The sequence below is a fragment of the Vigna unguiculata genome, chromosome 9 (assembly GCF_004118075.2).
Source record: "Vigna unguiculata cultivar IT97K-499-35 chromosome 9, ASM411807v1, whole genome shotgun sequence".
In the NCBI taxonomy this organism is placed as follows: Eukaryota; Viridiplantae; Streptophyta; class Magnoliopsida; order Fabales; family Fabaceae; genus Vigna; species Vigna unguiculata.
Window position 1 is genome coordinate 41,561,813 of NC_040287.1, and position 22,999 is coordinate 41,584,811.

General features: G+C 32.6%; 3 protein-coding genes across 3 annotated transcripts; all 3 read right to left on the reverse strand.

Moving 5' to 3' along the window:
- Positions 1-840: 840 nt before the first annotated feature.
- On the reverse strand, positions 841-4,845 carry LOC114195974 (phosphatidylinositol/phosphatidylcholine transfer protein SFH8-like). Its single transcript, XM_028086429.1, has 14 exons — positions 4,601-4,845; positions 4,063-4,357; positions 3,890-3,989; positions 3,540-3,806; positions 3,369-3,446; positions 3,172-3,273; positions 3,020-3,069; positions 2,836-2,935; positions 2,632-2,730; positions 2,408-2,524; positions 2,187-2,313; positions 1,444-1,778; positions 1,260-1,334; positions 841-1,166 (listed from the first exon to the last, which is right to left on the reverse strand). Exons 1-14 carry the CDS (start codon positions 4,614-4,616, stop codon positions 1,149-1,151), a joined length of 1,779 nt encoding a protein of 592 aa, XP_027942230.1. The 5' UTR covers positions 4,617-4,845; the 3' UTR covers positions 841-1,148.
- A 6,581-nt stretch (positions 4,846-11,426) lies between these two features.
- On the reverse strand, positions 11,427-14,256 carry LOC114164261 (omega-hydroxypalmitate O-feruloyl transferase). The gene is made up of 2 exons (XM_028048863.1): positions 13,600-14,256; positions 11,427-12,688 (listed from the first exon to the last, which is right to left on the reverse strand). The coding sequence occupies exons 1-2, from the start codon at positions 14,008-14,010 to the stop codon at positions 11,792-11,794; spliced, it is 1,308 nt and encodes a 435-aa protein (XP_027904664.1). The 5' UTR covers positions 14,011-14,256; the 3' UTR covers positions 11,427-11,791.
- Positions 14,257-16,745: 2,489 nt separating this feature from the next.
- Positions 16,746-22,196, reverse strand: LOC114164482 (AP-4 complex subunit mu-like). The gene is made up of 14 exons (XM_028049176.1): positions 21,991-22,196; positions 21,726-21,820; positions 21,022-21,225; positions 20,349-20,465; positions 20,119-20,247; positions 19,882-19,993; positions 19,448-19,542; positions 19,247-19,351; positions 19,072-19,166; positions 17,965-18,052; positions 17,782-17,842; positions 17,614-17,687; positions 17,196-17,323; positions 16,746-17,094 (listed from the first exon to the last, which is right to left on the reverse strand). The coding sequence occupies exons 1-13, from the start codon at positions 22,046-22,048 to the stop codon at positions 17,225-17,227; spliced, it is 1,332 nt and encodes a 443-aa protein (XP_027904977.1). The 5' UTR covers positions 22,049-22,196; the 3' UTR covers positions 16,746-17,094; positions 17,196-17,224.
- Positions 22,197-22,999: the final 803 nt, after the last annotated feature.

A 22,999-nucleotide genomic window follows, 5' to 3' on the forward strand; every position in this document is an offset into this window, starting at 1 on the left:
GCTTAACTAACTCCCGGATCCAAAATCTGATTTTTCACAAACTTGTTTTATTTTTATGATTTTCCATAATTTTCCAAAATAGACGACTTCAAATCTCTTTTTAAATGCATTTTCTTTTTCAAACCATCGTTCCGATTCCCATGGCGATAGAAAGGTTGACATCCGGTAAAAATAATAATTCTAGACTAAGGTACATCCATTTTCAATATATGTTTATATGTTTATGAGAAAACAAAATAATATTGCAGTCGAATGTCCTTTTTGTGTTAGGCCACACAGAAAAAAAAAAACAATTTAACAATTATTGAATAATTAACCAAATAGTTTAAGCTAATGAAAATTTGGGTTCGAGAATCACGTCAGAGTTACAACAAATGAAGGATCTGAGCCGCAATTACTAGAGCTGTTTGATGGAGGTCATTTTACAGGAAGAGGACGCAGGTAAGTGGGTTTACCGGGGCGAAGGAGCTGCTAATCTTGTTCTAGCATACACCGGATCGTTTCCTACGTTTGTACGTTCCTCAATTCTTTTGTTTTAATTGAAATGGATCATAATGGAAGCTTGATCAATGGTACATTGCTAATGGTACCAACATATCTGACGGGCTTATTATGTACTGCAGAAGTCTAGCGTCAGTAGAACTGCTCCGTTCAAGGTGCAGGCAAAAGCAACTTGTAAAAGCATGATTACGTCCTCAATTTGTACGTAATCATGGTGACTGTGACTGAAGAACCCGATGCAATGAAAATCATCATGATCCGAAAATTAACAGGAGTTGAGTACAAACGTTCTCAGGTAAAAGATGATGGATGAGATAAAAGTTGAATTCATGTCAGAGATCCGATGTAATATAGTAGTTACTGTTTCATTATGTAATTAACTCAGTCTAATCGGTGTTGTACCATTATCAATCTTTCTGCCAAGCAAAATATTGCTTATGTTCGTGCACTGTGATTTTTTTATTCTAACATGATGTCATGAAAATTTATTTGGAAAATGACAGAAATACAAACCAATCTTTCCCTGCAATTTTATACATCATTGCCCGTCAATTGGTTCTCCTCATATAATGTATATATTTGTGGAGGGAGAGAAGTATGATACTGAAACCACCCATCGAACAACTCGACCATGCACGTTGTCTTCTTTACCAGCAAACCTTTCTCTGCATTTCAAACAGATAGAACACACTTTTAAGAGTCCCCATACATCATAACTAGAACTTCATCTAAACAAGATGCAAACATCATCGACTTGCCTTGAATTTCTCTCTTTCCTCACTGTCTATGTGTGCCATAAGTTCTTCTTGTTTTATCAAAGCCTCGTATAAAGCCTGTTCACAAAGTTAAACACACCAGTTATAGATATACACAAAATTGTTGAACATGATGCCACACACATACACCAAAAGTTTAAAAAGTGATTCAGAAATGGATATAAACCTTTTTTGTGGCTATCAACTCTGCTTCCAATGCATCCACACGATAAACTGCAGCATTGAGCAGCTCCTCTTTCTCGTATGGCATCACATTAGGCTTTGACTGCAGCATGTCAACTTTCTCTTCAAGCTCCCCGAGGCGTTTTAAGGTACATGAGGAAAGGTTTGTCGTTGTGAATCCGGGAGCACGTAAAGGAGGACGAGATTCCTCCTTATTTGTTGAACCAACAGCCATGTTAAGAACATTTGAGGCAGAACCAGATTCTGAGTGCCGTATTCCCTTCGTCACACGAAATGCTATTGAACGAGCAAAAGTATACAGGGCCAAAATGATGCCAGCTGTAACACTCAGGAGATTCTTCACATTTCAGTACTCGATAGAAAGAAAAAAAAATTCAGCAATCAAATCCAAGTAACATTGTTTATTTTACATGCAAAAATTAAAGTAGTTTGACGTATTTTCATCTCTCTTCGGAATGGTAAGTAGTAAAGTACAGATTCAATGAACGCGGATGGTTATTGAATTGGAATTGCAAGCTTCTCATTCCTTTAGATTTTTTTTTTCTGTATGCCAACTTAGAAATTAATTATGACAGATATTTTGAAAATGTCATTTGTTGGTTCAGTTAAAGAAAAAACAAATAAGTGTCTACATCCATCCCAGCAGGTTTTAAGTAACAATAATATCCATTCTCAGCCAACAATAATGGCATGTCAAAACCAATAATTGTGCATGAACTATATAACCTGTTGAGCAAAGTAGCTTTCTCGATGTTGCTTGTTTCTGCATTGATCCAACAACAATGGCCTTGTCAACCATGGGAACATGCTCAACTACTCGACCACCATCACTAGCCTTACCAACCAGTCTTGCCTGATAAACGTAAAGTCACTTAAAATTAAACTTATTGAAACATTTTTTTTTCTTGCAACCTCAAGATCAGTATCAATGTACCATGGTCACTCACTTCTTCATAGACAGGAGTTAACATAGGGCTAATACAGTTCCCACACGCTTTGGGAGAAGCAATATCTTCAACTTCAGATCCTGATTCTCCTGTAGATGTATCACTGCCACCTCTAATCTGTTTTATCAAAAGCCCAGAAGACAAGAATTTGTTAATATAACATCTGAAAATTCCAAACTCACCAAATTTTCAGGGTTAATTCAAGATGGTTATGGAAGCTTTACCATTGGATAAGATATCTTGTCACATTCAATCACTTTCCCCTCGTCGTTATTAACAGTAACTATTTGTTTAGAACATCCCATTTCACCACTAAGAACCATCTGCATGCTCAAAATTGTTCTACTTGAATCACAGACTCAGTAAGATGCAAAGTAGAACTAAAAACCTGAGAGAGCTAATTAAAATTTATTGATTACAGCAGTCACCTTTAAAATGTTTGGGTCTTGCCATGGCCCTTTATCTGACTTCATACAACCACCTTGATCTACACAAGTGCACGTACCACCGAGAAATTCTGGAAGCTCGCTGCAAAGTTACGATTAGTCAGAATTCTCAAATAACAAGTTGATTGAGAAATCACTCCATTACCAGAATTGAATGTACAGTTACCTCTCGTCTAAAATCTCAAGTAATTTACTCTGGAACTTATTTCCGAGAACCTAATGGAACATTCAAGTGTCAATTAAATCTATACCTAAATTACCTCCGAGCCAAAAATATGGAATGTTAATCGTAAACAATAAATCAAAATTATCACGTACATGGATCTTTGAAGTGGTCTTGGGATCAAGAAATGTTTTCACTGTGTTCCAGAGCATCTTAAAACCAGGACCAGCATTGATGATGAACATTTGACAGAGTGTCTACACAGTAGTATCATTTAGAGAATAGAACTTAGAAGCACTAGATGAATGAACAATAAGAAAATTCAAACAAAATGAAGATAAAACCTACATACTTCAGGATAGTAATCACCATCAATCTTCTGCAGACGGGTGATCAGCTCCCGTGCAGACTTTGTTAGGTTTTTGAAGCCCTGGAAAGCATAAAGACAGTATAGTATTACAAACTCCAACCTTAAATTTTGTTTAGGAAACATTCATTGGTCTTTTAGACACACAAAACTTACCACGCCTTGAACATCCAAAATAGTTGTGCTTGAATCTATGTGTCTCTTTGCAGCTATAGAGCAAGCCGGAAACTTAACAGCAAAAGCTTTCTCAAAACTCTGAACATGGTATCTCAAATACCTTTCCAAGGTAGTTACTTGCATAAGCTTATTGGGATCAACTTTCCCTAGCCTCTCGATATAAACAGGCCTTCCTTCCTTATCCACGCCATGATAGCCATGAGGGTAGTGTTTCAGAACCTCATTCAACTCCTTGAATTCAAAATCCTACACACCAGAAACCACAGTGTAGTATACATCAATGTTCAGATCATGAAATCGAATACATATTATTTTATCAAATGCTTCACCTCCATTATTGTGTCTGTTCCATATTCTTTCCTCCATTGGATCATGTTGGCCCACATGTGCTTTGCTTTCTCAATATCAAACTTCCTTGCTTTCAAGAATCTGCAAGAAATGTGTTAATACGTGAATTTCCTGTGTAAGAAAAAAAAAAAAAACTAGTTAGAGTGTTTGGGACCTCAATAGCGTATGGTAGTCATCATGTATCGGAGGTAGCAAGTTATCCAACATAAGTGCTTGTCGAAATGCATCCACTGCTTGAAGCTCTTTGACATCTCGAACATCCTCAATGGAGAGGGAATTGCTCCTGCTACAACCTTTTCTGCTTCTTTTCTTCTTAAAAGAATGTCTGAATTTGGTTGATGCATTTAGTGCTTTCTTTTTCAGACTTCCAATTCTTCTCCACCGCTCATCCTCTGAATTATTCTCGAAACTCAGTTTCCTCTCTCTTCTTTCATCCAATCCTTCAAAGCCTAATCAAAATAACAATAAACTCTCAACACTTTAAATTTCATACAGAACTAATAATTTCTTGGCAAATATCCAATCCACTGAAGTTTAATTCCAGTCAATCACACTCAGCTAGCTGTTCTACACCTTAAAATGTAAAAGAAACGAAATCTTGACACAAATTCTTAACCAAGAAACATCGAAATAACGATGATAAAGCACAATTCGAAACAAGAAAGAAAAGGGAGAGTTTTTTTATTACTCACAGAGGTTAGTTGACATGTCAACGAAGACGGAGGGGAAGTGAAACAGAAATCCAAGACAGATAAATCTGAAAACTTATAACGTTTTTGTTTTTTGTTTTGGGGTGAATGACACGTAAGTTGGTTCATTCCTTTTCGGAGTGTTCGTTAATAATGAAGCGGACACACGGAGTGTCGGCGGAAGACAAAATTAATGGTACAGTAAATTTGGATACAACATCCTATTTTCAGAAACAAAAGAAATCTATGAACAAATTGATACACGAATCTATCTTATATATGCTTCACCTCATTCACATGTAAATTATCTCCATGTTTCAGATGTTATCTTCCTAACTCTGCATTGGTGGGTCCACCATTTATGAGTTCATCATGTGCAACTTGGCGCCAATTTTACCTCCCTCTTTAACTTTTTCATATATATATATATATATATATATATATATATATATATATATATATATATATATATATATATATATATATATATATATTAATTCTTATTTTGGTTTCCCTTTATCCTTCTTCTCCTTTCTAATAGCATGAATCATGTAAGATAATTTAGTGTGCTCTGGAGTATACAGTGTCACAATTTGTTATATAAAAAAAAAAAATCATTTTGAAAAATGTAAAATGGTAAAATCACTTCCAAATTATTGTCAAATGATTTTTTAATCTTGATGGAATTATTTTACAAACATTTATTCAAGAAATCAATTATACGTCTACCAAAAACGTTTATTTTTCATAAAATTGAAAATATCTTTTGTCATACACTTTTCACCCTACAGTCTTTCCTATTAAGCATTACTCAAACATCCTTTTATTTTATGATTTTTTTTTTCTAATTAAATCCCGCTGCGATAATAAATTTTAATAGTACATGAAACATAATATATGCTGTATTCTGAAAAATAACCAGAATTATCTTGAAATTGTGATGATTTAATATTATTAAAAAATGTTAAATTAGATTATTATTATTATTATTATTATTATTATTATTTTAAATATGCAAAATTATAATTCATTTATTATATATTCTGGGTCACTCTAATTACATTTTAAAGTTACTATATCATCAAATATTTAATGATTTCAAATGTTTACTACAATAAGCGATTTAACTTTGATGAATTTATGGAACAGATTGAAATTTGTAAACTAAATAATAGGAAATATGTAATTTTTGTGAAATTCATACATTTTAAAGGGTGCTCGTATTTTTTTAGCTGTGTTATTTAGTAATTTCCATTAGTAAAATATAATCTCCCTTACGAACTTTTTTTATACACAAAAGTGGAATTCAAAACCAAGTTCTCAAAATAGCAACTTATTAGAACCTAAAGAGTGTAGATAAGTTAAAAAAAATATGTAAAATTTTGAATTGAAAATACAATCAAAACTCCAATAATTAAAAGTAAGTGCTCCCATTATTATAATTAAATTGAGTACACTTTTTTTTTTTGTATTGAATAAAAATAAGTCAAAGGTTTCAGTAGAAGTATAGAAGAACCTAATCCGAATTTTAAATGTCGGTCAGGAACAATTTTAATCTTTTATTATGCCCACAAATTGCTTCCTTTTTTTTTTCTAATATATTAAAATTCCCATTAATGTTCTTATTCGCACAGGCCCATTAGGGAATCATAAAACCAAAACATTCCTAGGCCAGGCCCACTCATAACTTTAAATTTCTAATATTTCCACTGGGTCATTCTCACACTCTTTTTCTTTATTCTTACATTTCTTTTTTTTTCACTTTATAAAAATTATTCCATGAAAACATTTTCTTTTCCTGCTGTGCAATGATCACAGTGGAAATGCGATTTTGACAATACTATTTTTGTGAAGAAAAAGGAATGTGTAAACTCAACAAAATGAGTGTATGAATAAAAAAAAAGTCCTTTTAATGGAACGTGCAAATAAATACACGGCCCACACTATTTACACTCCTCTGTTTAATATTCGCATCACTTGTTTTAAAAATTAAAAGGGTTAAATATGTTTTTGGTCATTAGCTTTCGGTGAATGTTGAAATTAGTTCATTTAAAAAAAATTCAAAATTTTAGACCAATTTAGTCATTCATCTTTCGAAATATGTGAATTTAGTCCTTTTAATCAAATTTTGTTAAATTTATTTGACATTTCAAATGCGTTACATAATAGTATTTGACTTAACATTAAAATAAAAATGTGTGAAACAATATAAATAACTCAAATACAATTCTGAAATACATACGAAACATCATATAAATATAACAAAATTTGATTAAAAATACTAAATTCACGTATTTTGAAAGATGAAGGACTAAAACGGTCTAAAGTTTCGAAATAAACTAATTCAAAAATTCACTAAATGTTAAGGGACCAAAAACATATTTAACCCAAATTAAAATTACCGTGGACGGAAATTAGTTTTCATATGTATGATTATGCGATAAAAACAAGTAGTTTTTGTTATATATGTAGATCCAAAGCACGACGAAATATTAGTTTTTCTTTTTGTGTAATAATAGATTTACACCTCATATCAATTGACAAAACTATAAAAGTTAAGTGTTTTTGCTATGCATTGAACAAAAGGATTTAATTTTTGAAATATTGTTTAAGTGAGAAAATATAAATAACTTATTTTAGTAAGGGATTTGGGTAGAAAAGAAAATGTTAAATACTCAAAAAATTATGTTACAATCAAACTTGAAAATCTTTCGTTCTTAAAAGATATAATTTGTAAATAGTTCTATAGATATTTACAATTAACTAAAAAAATAACTTTAAATAAAAAATATTTCTATAATTTAACATAAATCTATGCATGTAAAGAAGGAAGATGGTAAAAGAATAAGCACAAGGATGAAGATATTTTACTACGAGTTAAGGTTGTAGGATAATTTTAATTTTGTAATGTCCAAATTAATAAAACATACGGGTGAAAACAGTAAAATTGAGGGTGAAAATAGTAAAACATACTTTCAGCATTCCACAATTTCTTCGCGCACCTAGCAAATTTTTAAAATTATATTTTATCTTGCATAAAAGTGACTTTTTAATTATATGTTTCAGAAAATTTATGAAACAAGTTTCTCTAAATTCTCAAAATGAAATTTTTAGAACGAAATTTCTGAAAAAAAAAATTGAAAAAAACTTTTCCAGAACCTATAAAATGTATTTTGAAAAAAAACGTTTTGGAATGTATTGATATTTTTTAAAATGAATTTTCTGGAATATCTCACATAAAATGTATGTCGAAAGAGTTTTTTAAAACACATAAAATATGTTCTCGAGTGTTTTTCTTTTTTTTCCCTTAAATATATTTGTAGTTTTTAAATTTTGGAATTGAAATTAAAATTCTTCTATATTTTAAATTTTGATATAATTTGATTCTCAAACTTTATAAATGAATAAATATAAATTTTTTAATGTTAATTTTCAAACACAATTCAGAACGACATTTAAATTGTTAAAGTTTTTAATATGTTTTGCTCAAATATCAGTAACATATAGGATAAAAGAATTATATTTCATTATTGTTAAAATTTTGAAAATTAAATATTAAAATTTAGAATAATAAAAAATTTCAAGTCTATGTTTAAAAACTAAAATCATATTTAATATTTGTTTTTCTTTTTTTCTTCTCTCTTTTGTTCTTCCTTGGTGACAATTGTAATAATGAAAATGATGACTACAAAAATCGTATGATATAGAAATAAAAAGTAATTTAGTTTTTTATATGTATGTGAAGATGAAGTTATTAAACGTGGGAGTTCAAGAAGGAAGCTGGTTATATTAAAGAGATAGGTGAAATTTATGATTCCTTGTTGATTTGGATAAGCTTAGAAAGACGTCCCTTCCATAAAAAAAAAAAAAAGCTTACAAGACTAGACACATCAATCACTCCTTTCAAATATTTGTGATACTCCAAATAAGACATTTGCGATGTATGTTATATTTTAGATTTCAAAAGATTTCGATTCTTTTTGTTTATGATTAATACAATATCATCACCTTCAAAGAAAACAAATATATATAATTGGGTGAGTTTTTTAACAAATCTATTTGATAAAACTATACCTATTTATCTAATGTTAATGTCATCTTGCAATATTGTGATTAACTTCAGACACCCTTAATTATTATGGATTACCAGTTATACCCAGATGAATAATTAGAACACTAAAAAAGACATTCGTTGAGTTTGTATTTTAAATAATTTCCAAATTATAAATATCCCACCTCATCATAAAGTATAACAACATGGCTTTCATGAACACAGTGAGTTTTATAATATTACTTCAATTTTATGCTATTTTGTGTGTCATCAATGTACTCACTAGAATATTTTAGATTTCAGTCCACCACTCACCTATGGGATATAAATATGCCTTTTGGGATTATGTTCACGTACAACATTTGAATCAAAATATAACTACACTATTTATTTTAAAATATTCATCGTATATACTTTATCTATTAATTAATTCACAGTTGTTTTTCATTCTTACACTTTCACCAAATTAGAATTTGTTTTTTTTTCAAATTTTAATACAATTCAATTCTTAAGCTTAAAAAAATATATAATTTTCTTAATCAAATTATGATTTTTTATGTTGACGAGGCCGGCGTGTCAATATGTTATAGCTCAAATATTAATCTGAAGTGTCATTTAACACGAAAAAAAAATTGTACATTAAAAAGTTATGTTTATTTACTTTTAAAGTTTATGAACTAATATATATTAAAATTTAAAAAATAAGAAAGTTCTCTTAGTTATTTTTCATCAAACATCTTTTATACGTATTTTTTCATTTTTTTTCTTCTTCTAACTTATACATACTTAATAACAAAAGCTTTATTGAGTTTTTATAATTTGATCAATCACTTGACAATCTAGTTGTAGAAATAACGCAATCATTAAGAAAATAAACTTATATATGTAAAAAAAAATGTAAAAATCTATTAGATATTAAAATATGGTTATATTATTCAAAATTGTTGATGTAACAAGCTAGTTTGATAATATCGTATGGTAAGAATGATGAGGAGCATGACCAAAGTAGTGGTGGTGGAGGAGTTGGATAAATACTGTCACTCTTTTTTCTTTCATAAAACAAAACCCAATTTTTCATTTCAGATCAAATATACACTTAATTCAATGTGAATTTATGGTCAAAATAATATATAATTTTAAATATATTAGATTTATTGTCCATAACCAACTGTCATAGATTATATTATTATTATTATGGCACGCGCAGGTAAAGTTTGGGTGGGATTTTTGCAGTACATTGCAGTGACGACGTATTGCATCGCACTGCCAAAATATGAAATAAAATATATATTTTGACTAACAAGAAAATAATTGTTTCAGTATTCTTTAACCTCAGAAAGTGTGCATTAACTGAAATCATATTTCAATGAAAAAAAATAGAGACAATAAAGCATAGCTTCATGGTTGGATTAGGTGCGTGTAACGTTTACTTAAAATATGTTTTTACTTAAATTATCAAATATTTAAAGATGGAATCTCATTATTATCTTAGTCAGAACAATTATATGAAATGATGACACTTTTATGACTATTAAATAATGTACACTCAAGGTTTATTTTACAGGTTTAATTAATTTGGCGGTACTTATATGTCAATTTAGTATCAGTTTTTAAAAGGTGTCAATCAAGTCTCAATTTTTAAAAAAAATATCTCAATTTGATTCATTTCAAACAAAAATTATTAATATTGTTAACTTTATTAATGACTTGATTCACTAAATTTTAATATAAATATCAATACTTAATTTTGTAAGTCATTTTAAATATTAGTAGTGTTCGATGTCATTAATAATTTTTTACTGAAAAAAACCTGATTGAACCATCTTTTAAATACAATATACACTGGCTAATTAATAATTGAATGTCTCAATAATGCTATAAGTATACAAATATTGTTAAAATATACAGGAGCAATATGAATAAACTTGGATTAAAGTTTTGGTATTAGAAAGTGGAGGTTGCGTCGGTGAATTGGCACTTTTTAGGTACCGTTAACGAGGTTTTGATTGGATAATGCTTGTCACTTTTTGTGAAAAAGATTGGAAGAGCAACAGGTGCAAGATCAGAAAAGCATCTTCTATTTTTTTATGTGTGCATCTATATCTACCAAATTTAAACGAAAAAGATATCATCAATCAATATATGATGTGCCTTCACTCTTCTGCATACTCTTACTTTTATTATTATACTTTTATAATTATAACCATAATCTTATCTTATCAATTCCTCAACCATTGGACCTCCCCCAATACATTTTTTTGACTTCCCCAATATTCATTCATTCCTTTTTTAATTCTCCCCAACATTATTTGCTTTCACTGTTGTAAAGATTAAAAGTAAAATTACATAAGCAATCATGGATTACCATAACCACTTCAACTTTTCACTCATTTAAACACAGAATAAAGTAAATAAGATTAGCACACGGTAAGGGATTAGAACAGTAAATTTTCCCTTTTTGGTTTAAGACGTGAATGGTGGGTTTAATTAGATTTTGGAACTGAAATCATATATATATATGGATGGACCTCTTAGCTTCTCGTGATTTATGGCAATCTCATGACTGAACCATCCTAAGGTTCCATCATCTTGACATGACATTATGGGAAAGTGAAACATTTTATTCTAGATAAACAGTTTTTAATTAAATCATTCATCAACATACTTCCCTTTTTTTTTCTCAAATTAAATATCATATACAAAGTTTTTACGATAAACCAATTAAAAAAAATGAACTTTAAGTAGCGTGAAATTTGGCAACTTTCGGCATAGGAGGCATATTATTTAAATAATATATTTATTATGATGGTAACTTGATGTCACAGATTTGATGGAAGAAAGAAAGTGTTGAGACATAATTTGTGGGACAGTAATACCGACGCGTCCATCACAAATCAGAGTCAGAAATCACGGACTCTGTGGACCAACAACATTGTAGAAAATGAGGAGGATACGATGCACATCAACCTGTCTTTCACCATCACTAATCAACTTCTCCTCCAAGCCACCAGGTAAAAAAAAAAAACTAGCTTCTTATTAATTACTGCCCCCAAAAAAAAAAAAAAACCGAAACAAAGATCGATATAACAACGTTGAACACACCGAAACTGGAGTACGCATGCATGGGGAAGGGAACCAAGATTTCAGAAGAATCCGTTTTCTTCTTCTTCTTCCCAGCTTTGTCTCATCATGTGATACTGAAAACGTTCCACCATGGTCTCGGGGACAGACAGCAGCACTCGCACGGCATTAGCGTCACCGGCGACGGGTAAGAACAAACAGTAAATATCACTAGTCAAAGGACCCATATGCAAAGGTTTCCCTTCCCCAAAATCCACCTCTTCCAACCCCAGTCTCGCCCACTGCGAAATAACCAAACTCGTCGAAAGATCCGTTTTTACAGTTTTGTCCTCCAACAGGTCAACCATTGACCTTACGTACTCCTCCTCCTTCAACCTCGCCTTGGCTTCCTGCACAAGCCTCACCCCGTGGCGCAGGTTACCGTCCACTAAGTCCTCCACGCTGCTCTCGGCGCACGCTAGCAAGAATCCGTTCCCGTAATACCCCTGCGGAAGGTCAACTGTTGTTCTGACGTTGACCGAGAAAAGTAGCTTCACAAGGAGTTTGGACGGTAGGGATTGGCCCACTGAGCGAATCCAAGAGCGCCAGGTGTGAGCCGCAACGGTTTCGAAGGAGGTGCACTTCAGGGAAGGGACGCACTGTTTCTTGAGGCCAAGGACGTGGGAGGGGGTGAGGGTGAAGGACGTGGGTACCAGGGGCTGTGACTGTATCAACTTTAGGAGGTCCACTTGAGGGGTTGGGTTTGATGCGGTGTAGCCACCGTGACGGAACTTTACCTGCGCGGGGTGTCTGGGTTTCAGCACGTGGCGCCAGTGGAAGGGCACGATCGTCAATTCCGCTTCTGGCGTTTTCGTCAGCTGTGCCCAAGCGTGTAGGAACTGGGACGTGCCTATGCCGTCGCACACGCAGTGGTTGATCGCCGTGCACAGGATCATTCCTCCGCAACCCAGTTTCGTTACCTGCAAATAACATTCACATTCAATTTTTTTTTTATATATTTATATTTTTTCCGATTCTGCACATAAACTATGGCTGTGCTGTGATTTATAATATTGGAGAAAATTGTGGATACATTTGATAGAGAAACATAACAGTTTCTGTGATGGATTAATGGAAGAAATTCTGAGCGAATGTAAAAAAAATAAAAATCATTCAATATACCAGGTCCATGAATATTTTTATAAAAAAAATTTGCCTCATTTTTAATTATTGAATTTTAAATAAAAATTACTTATTTTATTATTAAGAAATCGTTGTAAGGAAAATAACACTACTTACGGGAAAAACTCTGTTTTTTGTGTGGAAGAGAAGAACTTTAGAGTTATGAAAATAATAACACTTAAAACATTGTTTAGAGTTGGTGATTGATAGTTTTAATCTGATATTTGATGACTTATAAAAGCAGTGACGAACCTACTAGTTCATGAACGAATCAAGAACAAAAAACACTTCAAACTGATACCAACTTTCATATATCTGTGTGCTTCACTGGGCAGTTTATATTTTGTAAAGAAAATGTGAATATTTTATGAAAATGGATTTCATCCATGTGAAAGAGACAAATTAGAAAAGGAAGAAAAGTGGATGATAGCACATAGTGATGAAAGACGTTCATTTAACAGAAACAAAAGTGTAGAACCTTGACACAATAAATTCATATTATATATATATAGAGAGAGAGACAGATATTTCTAGCACACGTCTTCACGTCAAAGCAAAGTTCTTTGAACCTAAACGTAAACAGTGGACACTAAATGCACAAGTTACATATTCTGTGTCACTATTAACCTTTTCATGAACAGAGGATCAGAAGATTAAGCAGGGATTGAAGAATTAAAAAAAAATTGAAGGAAGAAAGAGTTAATGAAACCTGGACTACGAGAGGAGGAACATCGACGAAAGAGTGAGCTTCGACCTTGTACAAGAACTTCTTCCAAGACTTGTTTGGAGTCTTGGAAGATTCGAGAAGTTGATGAAGAGTGGTGTGAGTGAAAGCCTCGGCAAAGAGAGCACCTTGTCCATTGCAATCGACCTCAAGCTTGTGATCATCGACGGTTCTCAAGCGACCGGCCAAGGGGTAATAATCCACTAGAACTCTGGCGAGAGAAGACTTCAACAAGTCCAAGTTGAAGGAGTTTTTGAAGAGGTACAAGTATTTGATGGAGAACCTTAAGAAGTTTTGGTCGTCGAGATTGGACAAGTAGAGAGAATGTTTTGGGGTAGGAGCACTTGGGAGAATGCTCACTACTTGGCCACGATAGATACAATCAGGGGCTTCCATAATAATGATTAGTTATGATGCATAAGGTATGGGGAAAACTGAAGAGAGTGAAGGAAAGAGAAAAGAGAAGATGATTGAATAAAAAGGTGAGTGGAAACAGAGGGTGTATTATTATTATTATGAATGTGTGTCCAAGGAACAAAAACGGGTCATGCTCAAATTTGTGGTTTGGATTATGGTTTCAGGGTTCACTTCTTGAGCACCATCTGTTTGTGGTAATTAATACTCACTTTGATTTCCTTTCAAATTACGAGAAAAGAAAAAAAGGGGAAAATGATGCTATCTAAGTCAACAGAGCGCAGCAGGTTGTGCCGATAAGAGGGGTGCACTATTTCACTTTAATTAATCGTCAACCCACTAACCCATTCCTTTATCAAAAGCTTGACGTAATCGATAAGAATGAAGTTATTTTATGAGTATTTGAGTTTGATGAAAGAAGAGTTAAATTAAACCAGAGTTCTAATCTAATCTAATCTAATCTAACCAGAAAATATAAAAGTGAGTAGCACGTGTCTGTAAGAGTAAATGGTGGTGATTTTGCTGCTGTACTTGTTTAAAATATCAGATGTATATGGACTTCATTAGTCTACAATTTTTCTCTCTTCTTTTCTTTTCAAAAACGAATTATCAGACGCCACTATTCATAAATTTGTCAGGTTATGATTTATTTGTACTATAAATTGAAAGGGTCCATGCCTCAGTACTTTTCAACTTTTCTTATTCTTACCAGAAAGGTCAAAGAGAGAGCAACAATCCATTGAATTTATACACATAAATTTAACACGTCATATTTACATGCTTTTACTAAAAAGTTGATATCAGAAATATAAAAATGGACAACTAAAGTAAACAGTGAGTATATAAAAATGATCGGTAAAAACAAAATAAAATAAAGATCGATAGTGGGAAAAGAATTAACGAGAGCAACAGTTACCTGTATTTGGACAGATACATTAATAGAGAAGGTAAATCGTATTTTATGGCTGATATTCTCTAATTTAGTGGATAATCTCTGGAAACATAAATAATTCAAAATGGCTATCATTCGATCACGTGTAGATTCCCATTATCTGGTTAAAATTTGGTTACTCAGCCGCAAAAACTAAAACGTATCACATCTTTAACAAGTTCATTACATTCTTAAGGAGCCTTTTTATTGGTCATATATGATATACTTAAAAAACTTTTATCTGGGGTTAATTTGGTCAATAACAAGCTCTAAATATTAACCTACTACGATAAGATTTTGTAGCATCCTAAAATAAATGTCTTTATTAAATGAAACTCTCTGATGTAAAAGATTTTAAGATATATTTATATTTTGTTTTAAAAATTTATGCTGAAATGATAAAATATATTCTGGAAAATCTTTACAAGTGAAAAAAGTAGAGCAAGAAATATTTTTTCTGATCGAAAGGATATTATTCCTGTAACTAACATAATATTAAGGTTTAAAATGTGATCTCGTAATTCGTACAGTAACTGCAATCTGGAGGGTTAATATAATATACATGTTGCGGCTAGGTCCTATTAAGGAAGTCAAAGTGAGGTGTAACGCACTCCTTAATGTCTTCGTATATAATAGTAGCGAAAAGACGTGATTTTTTTTATCTTCGTATTTTCTTCTATGGAATATAACTTTATATATAATAATTGCAATTTTAATCTTAAGAATACTAAACTTATCGCACCATTGAATGTTATAGAAATGCTAAACTTTAGCATAAAAAATTCTATTTGTATTCTAAAATATTTAGCTGTTCTATGGCATATATACAAAAGTATGCTTAGAGACTAAGAATTCCATAAAAAATATCAATCAAAAGATGCACCTACCCTTCTCACTTGCTTTGTTATAGTTGCAGATATGCTTTTAAATTCTGATCGAGACCAAATTAAGCGAAAAAAAAAGGGGTTCATGCTAATTATGGTATATAAGACTGGTAACATGAGTAGGAATCCTTTTGAAAAACAAAAAATTACGTTTGAATATGTATATTATATCAAATGATTGTGCAGAATGTAACATCACTGCCAACAATGATGCATTCATAGTAACAACTAAATTGAACATCATGTTACTACTTAAATGGCCACTGTACTGTTCTGCCGACGAATTCTTCTACCTAACAAGAATACGTTTCTGCTTGATTTAAATCAACTCAAACTAAACAAAAAGCACTACAAATTAACGGCAAACAGCTCTGCACAAACAAAACAATGTTGCCAGAACAACTGTTAACAGTCCAATCCTTCTAGCTTTTAGCTCAATCAAACATGTCAATGCGACACATTATTGGCGACAGAAAAACATGGAACACCATTTTATAAGATCTAGGTTGGCTCAATTCCTCTAATGCCCAACCTAAATAATCATTCGTGGTTTACAGTGTGACACCTTCGCACATTATTTACCAATGTTTGAAGAACTGAGATGAAAAAACAAGATTATGACTTTGAAGGTGTAAAATATAACCCTAAACTCAGCAATAAGGCTGTAGGCTGTATACGTTTTCAGTATATCGATAGTTGTTATAAAGTGTATTATTTTGTTATATTGATCATATACTCCTATTAATCGAAGGCATTCGAAACTGAATCGTGTGATTTTCAATATGCTTTTGGACAAAGGAACATCGACCCAACAAAAAGTATATTGCTACTGCACTTACTCTTTCTACGACTTTCCGGTTTCATCTCACTTTTTCCTTTTTGACTGTTTCTTAAAGCTCGGAGACAAACGACAAACGACGGGCCAAGGGAATCGCATTCTCGTCAAAACCAGCTCAGGTTCAATGGCGCATATACATTCCAACCAATATCTCTAGACCACCCCATGACTTAGGAGCCTCACCACATCATAACACTAATGAGATTACATAAAGTCTTTAAAAAGTTTGAGTTTTACCAGTCTGCCCCTCAACGTTACACAGTTTTACTATCACAGCCTTCCTAGTAATTTGTCTTGTACATTTTTTATTTATCCAATAATCAACTCAAGTTCCATCTGGTCATTCATTATCTCGTGTAAATCATCTTTGACATGTACAGTACAGTCTTACGCAGCCATACCCCCATATTTAACTGCAAATTAAACAACGACGTTAACTAACTCAAAATGTTACTCCTAGTTTTCTGGAATAATTCAGCATACATGGACATCAATGAGTTGGAAAGCAAGTAACCTCGGACTTCGGATTTGCAGAGATTCCAATTACAACCGGGCAACGTATGAGTTTGCTTCTGTTACATATCTAACCCAGCGATAAGGATTATTCGCTTTTGATTTCTTCGCTATTTGCAAATACTTAACCTGCATCAGGAAATGGCTTTTTGGATCTATTTAAGGTGGAGTTCATGTAAACCAGATACAAAATCAAATTGCAATAATGCAGGAAAGTTGAATCTACATATAAAATCATTAGGAATGATAACACTATCCGATTTAGCCCAGTAACACCAGCTTCGAAAATCAACAAAGACATAGTAAGATTAATTTATAGATTAGCAGTAAAACTATGGCACTATAACATTCCAATACACATTTTGTTAAATAAATATAATAGAAGAAACATAGTTCCAAGAAAATCCCTAGCAGTTTACCTGAAGCCTTGAAGCATTGTACATAGGTATGGTGAAAGTCATGCTAACAGGTCCTGCTTCTTTCATGATATTTCCTGTGCTCAGTATAAAACAATTTAATTCATTACAGAGAAGAACAACGCCTTTTGAAACAGTGAGCTAAAAAATAATTATTAACAAGCAATGCACCATGTAATTCCTGTGTAAACGTCAGCTTTGCACGTAAAGTGTGTTCAGATCCACCAACAACCTGCAAGAGGATGGACCAAACATAATTGTTTTCCTCTAATGACGGGTATTAGCCTCGAACATCCGTAGATAAGTATTTAAAGATATACTGATTATCAGTGGAAAACAAACAGTATATGTTACCTTTTTCAGGCCCCATTCCAGTCTTTTATTTGTTTCCTTGAAATCAGTGGTGTGTCCAACTGCTCCAGGTTCTAACTCAAAATTAACACTGAAAAATTGAAAATAATTTTACTAAAAAGATGTAAGATTAAGTAACCGGGATAGTACTTAAATCATGTAATGAATGGAGCATCTCAGCGTGTATGTGCAATAAATTACATCACAAACACAGAGACAAACAAAAGGTAGCATATTCAGTATATCAGATTCCAACCATCCCATCGCATCAAGAATAAACCAGGCTCCAGCATATACATGAATAGTTTCCGTACTTATCTCATTTCTTTTTCTTATCCACCAGCCACTCACCCCTGAGTCTGTGACTACCAGTGGTGCATCGCCCAGTAGCCATTTTTGTTTTCCTCTTTTCATTTTGTACGTTGAATGCTTTGAGTTCTGATTTAAGATTAGACACCCAATATTGGGCATTGAGCTCTGATCTTGAATGCTTATGTGGGAATACTAGCACTGAAAAAGGAACGGCTTGCTATTACAAGTGAGTGTGGTAAAATTGGCTGTTGTTCGTATTGATATCATTTGCCATATTTGGTTTTCACGTATATTTTCTATATTTCAAAATCTCCTGCAGTTGAATGTCCATCCATTCTACTGGTAGCAACAAAAATTTACAAGCAAGCAACCAGGCGTGACAACGAAACCTGTCATCAGCCAGTGATTTTCTGGCTACGTGGTGAATTACTAATGTCTATCTTTTGGGCTTGATGCAGTGCAGATAGAAAAATGAAACAGATTCTGCTGCTTATTCAAAGGCTAAGATTGCACCAATTCTGCTAACATAAATGTTATTCGCTAAATCTTTTGATTTTAAAAGCATGACGAATTTTTCTTTTTTTTTTATGTGGTTTGAAGGTTATCTCATTTGACAAACCCAATATATGGCCTATAGTGAGTTAAATCTTGACAATCTATCAAACATCCCAACCTATTAAACAGCCCAATTAGCCTGTTACTCAGCTAACTAGCTGATTATGGAGAAGAGCACTAAATCATTACTGTCAACTATGACTGAAATTAAATGCGCAATAATCGTGAAGAAAATGTATATACCGAGCTGTCAAAGATGGCAGAGGCATCTGTACAAGAACAGTGCTAGCATTGATATTTGAGTTGAACTCAGCTCGCACTTTAATTGTCACTTCAGCCTATAAAAATATGAAGACCATCAGTACATGCTAAACAACGTGTAGACTAGGAAAGTTAGAAGAAGGGGGATCTAAACCACCTTCAGGGATCCTGTTTCTTCAATCAATGCAGTAATACGAAATGGTGGTTTAAAAGGTTGAGTCATACGATAATTCATGACTGGAAACTCACCATCTGGAGGTACCTACCAAACAATGGAATAGTAATTCGTCAAGGAACTCAAAAGCATAACATGTTATTGCGTTATCTATATATTTAAGTTACTGTACTATGTACTTACCAATGACAAAGTTCTATCAATTTCAAAACTATCAAGGTGTACAGACTCATGGAAGTTACAATCATCTAAAATCACAGCACCCGAACCTCTATAATCTGTTAAAGATGATAGAACGGGATTAAGAGAGAATGAAAAGATATACCAATAGCAAATACGATAGAAAAAATCAACTAGCCAACAAAAATCTCTTCAAGAAAATTATCCATCCATCAATGATTAGACCAACAAATATATAAACTCAACAAAAAATATCCCCCATTAACACTAAATATATAATTATTTCAACATAATAATCTAAATATTAATACAGGGAATACGATCAAGAAATATGCCGGACATGTTACCAAGAAAATAACATGACAAAGAAACGTAACACACTTTTTCTCAGTGTTTTAACTTTCAAGGGGAACAAAATATAATGTTGATTGACCTACCACTTGTCCCTATACTCAGATCCTCGTTGAGAGCAAGTCGAATCTCTGGGTTACCAGAAAGATAACTCTTCATTTGTATGGTTCCATCTATCTCACTAGTAAGTATAAATCCCTGCTTCCAACAACAAACTCATCAAAATGCCTCAATTTTATAGCAGTAAATGTATGTAAAAGGGAAGGAAGACATCACAACAGAAAGCATGGAAAAACCATAAAAAGGATGACCAGCATACTCACACTAGAATTGAATGTAACACTTATTTTCTCAATTACATCAACAAATATCTCATCCCTCTTCCTACCACCAGGTTCATTAGCAACCACAGACTTTGTAATAGCCGTACCTGGCATTCGTTTGGTCCCTTGCTGCAAATATAGGAGTAACAAGTCAACAAAATCATGCATGAAATCCAGTAATATGCCAGCAGCAAGAAAATGAATGGATTTCCAATTAGTTAGCTACATACCATAAAAATGGAAGCAGGACCAAGGGGAGGCATCCGTGCAGCATCAATCACTATTGGCTCATTGAAAACATAAGACTTCAAAACCTCAGTGGATGTTGTTTGCACATAACCAAAATCCTGGCACAAATAAACTTCAGTATTAATAAATCAAACAGAAAATGCAGCAGTTAAAACCATGCAACAGTTATTAAGGTTTAAAATGGTTTGGAGAAGCCGTAGAAATATTAATGAAGTAAACAATTAAGTTTCACTTTTCTCGTAAAAAAATAAAAAATCCATACATCATGGTTGGATTAAAACTATCAAGCATCTGTAGATTCTGTACAAATTAAATAGTTTTCCTGCCTCCCAAAATGTGACACTTAGACTAAAAGGTAATTTTACAAAAGTGTGCTTTCATATCTGATCAACCTGTCAGCTTTAGCACATCGAGAGTTGAAAATTGGAAACTTGTTCATGGGAGACTTGGCATGTGAATAGTTGTAGACAACAGTCAATAAAAACTGATAGGAATAATCACTAAAGTGTAAATGACGAAAAGAAATCAAAGGTGCTAGGACAAACGTTTTACCAATGAAGTTTGGGCAAACATGCTTTCACATCCAACATGCATATACAGGTATTTTCCCTAAGAAACCATCAGTTGAAGCAAGAATAGTAAGTAAATACTTACAATCACTTCATCTAGCAATTCATAAACGAGCACAAAGTTCTTTCGAAAGGAGTCTTCGTTAAGAACACCGAGATAATCTTTGATGACACGCGCAATTCTTTGCAAAAGTTCCAAAACAAGAGAAGGGGAGACATTGACTCTGGTTGTAGCAACAAATAGCAATCCAGCAACCTTCACGTGGAAGTAGTTCACACCATCTATATTCTGCGAAAAACAGAAAGGTACATAAATCAAAACGATCGGCTAAAAATCAAAGAAAAGTAAGAAAACTAGGACAAATTGCTCTCACATTTAGGTCTTTTTAGATGACTTTTGCGTTGACCCCTTTAGTTTTAAGCGAGGCAAGTGATAGGTAATACGCTCTTTTTAACACACTCTCTAACCTTCAGTTTTAAACAAAGACACTCATTTCCCATCTCCCTTATGCATTTACTAAAGAAGTGGCAACACACCCATAAGGGATTTTTAAAATCTAAACGGGGAATAGTGAATATCATTTAAAAACTAAAACAAGCAAAGTGCAAATTTTCCTGATTTTTTTTCATCGTTAATCAATAATCAATAAATGACACAAAGCACAACAACTACCATACCCTGAGGGAACATGCAGTCCCAGAAATATATATTTGGAAATGTTTGGAATAAATTCTCGAGAAATGTGAAAAGAAAAAGATGATAAATGACATAATGAATGAAATACCTACAAAAACAGGCGGAGCATCTCCCTCGACATCCTCTTTCCAGAACTTGACTTTTCGGAAGAATGTCTCGGCGCTTCCTTTTTGAGCTTCACCACGATCTGCATTCATTTAATTCATTAATTAGTGAAACCCTAGCTATAAGGTGCAGGGTGGGTGAATTTTGTTGGCAATCACTCCCCGTCGGATAGAAAAATTTAATTGGAAATTGTTTTAATGAAAATGGATTATCATGGAAACGGAAGGGAGAAAGAGAAAATAAAGCACTCACAGTCGCGGTAGACGATGTTGTCGCCTCTCTGAGAAAGCACGAAAAACTGCAATATCATCTTTGCCTCTTCTCCTTCTTCTTCTTCTTCTTCTTCTTCTTCAGTTTTCTCTGTCTTCAACTCAACTCATGTCCTCCTTCTTTACTTTGTCCACGCTTACCAACAAACGACATTGCCGTTTTGCCACGCACGAGCCAGGCCCAGAAGGTGGCAGCATCATTTGACTCGTGTCGTTTTATTATTTTCACTTTTTTTCTATTAAATAAACGTTATTATTATTATATATTTATTTAACGTAACCTTACAGTTGTGTTTATCGAAATACTATAATCTTTGACAAGGATATTTTAGTTAGATTTATTTTATCCATTATAAAGATAAAGATTTTAGTTTATTTTATTCATTTCAGTTTTTAGATGAATATTTTATCTTTAATTTCAAAATTTTAATAGTAGATTTGCTTAGAATATAGATTAGATGAGATTTATTATCTTTAAGAAGATATATAAGTAAGACGCACTCACCTTTCAATCTGTGTTCTTTTATTATCGTTTTATTATTTTCACTTTCTTTCTATTAAATAAACGTTATTATTATAATAATTATTATTATATATTTATTTAACGTAACCTTACAGATTTGTTTATCGAAATATTATAATCTTTGACAAAGATATTTCAGTTAGATTTATTTTATCCTAAAGATTTTAGTTTATTTTATTTATTTCAGTTTTTAGATAAAGATTTTATCTTTAATTTCAAAATTTTAATAGCAGATTTGCCTAGATTATAGATTAGATGAGATTTATTATCTTTAAGAAGTTATATAAGTAAGACCACTCACCTTTCAATTTGTGTTCTTTTATTATATTTGTTCTGTGAGACTTCAATACTAAACACTCGAGGATCCATCCACTGTTGTAAGAATTCTTCTTTGCATCTTGAGGTTGGTTTTAATTCCCTTTTTAATATTATTGGTTTCATATTTGTGTACAAGTATTCTCTTTTAGAT

What these genes read in the sequence shown, in the direction of transcription:
- LOC114195974 (XM_028086429.1), bottom strand. An exon ending in CTTGAGATTTTAGACGAGAG is followed by an intron (nt 2,936 to 3,019) that starts GTAACTGTACAT and finishes GTAACTTTGCAG; the next exon opens with CGAGCTTCCAGAATTTCTCG. An exon ending in TAACTCCTGTCTATGAAGAA is followed by an intron (nt 2,314 to 2,407) that starts GTGAGTGACCAT and finishes TACGTTTATCAG; the next exon opens with GCAAGACTGGTTGGTAAGGC.
- LOC114164261 (XM_028048863.1), bottom strand. Translation starts at nt 14,010, where the DNA reads ATGGAAGCCCCTGATTGTATCTATCGTGGCCAAGTAGTGAGCATTCTC. An exon ending in TTCCTCCTCTCGTAGTCCAG is followed by an intron (nt 12,689 to 13,599) that starts GTTTCATTAACT and finishes TGTTATTTGCAG; the next exon opens with GTAACGAAACTGGGTTGCGG.
- LOC114164482 (XM_028049176.1), bottom strand. Translation starts at nt 22,048, where the DNA reads ATGATATTGCAGTTTTTCGTGCTTTCTCAGAGAGGCGACAACATCGTC. An exon ending in CAACATCGTCTACCGCGACT is followed by an intron (nt 21,821 to 21,990) that starts GTGAGTGCTTTA and finishes AAATGAATGCAG; the next exon opens with ATCGTGGTGAAGCTCAAAAA. An exon ending in GTTTACACAGGAATTACATG is followed by an intron (nt 17,688 to 17,781) that starts GTGCATTGCTTG and finishes TACTGAGCACAG; the next exon opens with GAAATATCATGAAAGAAGCA.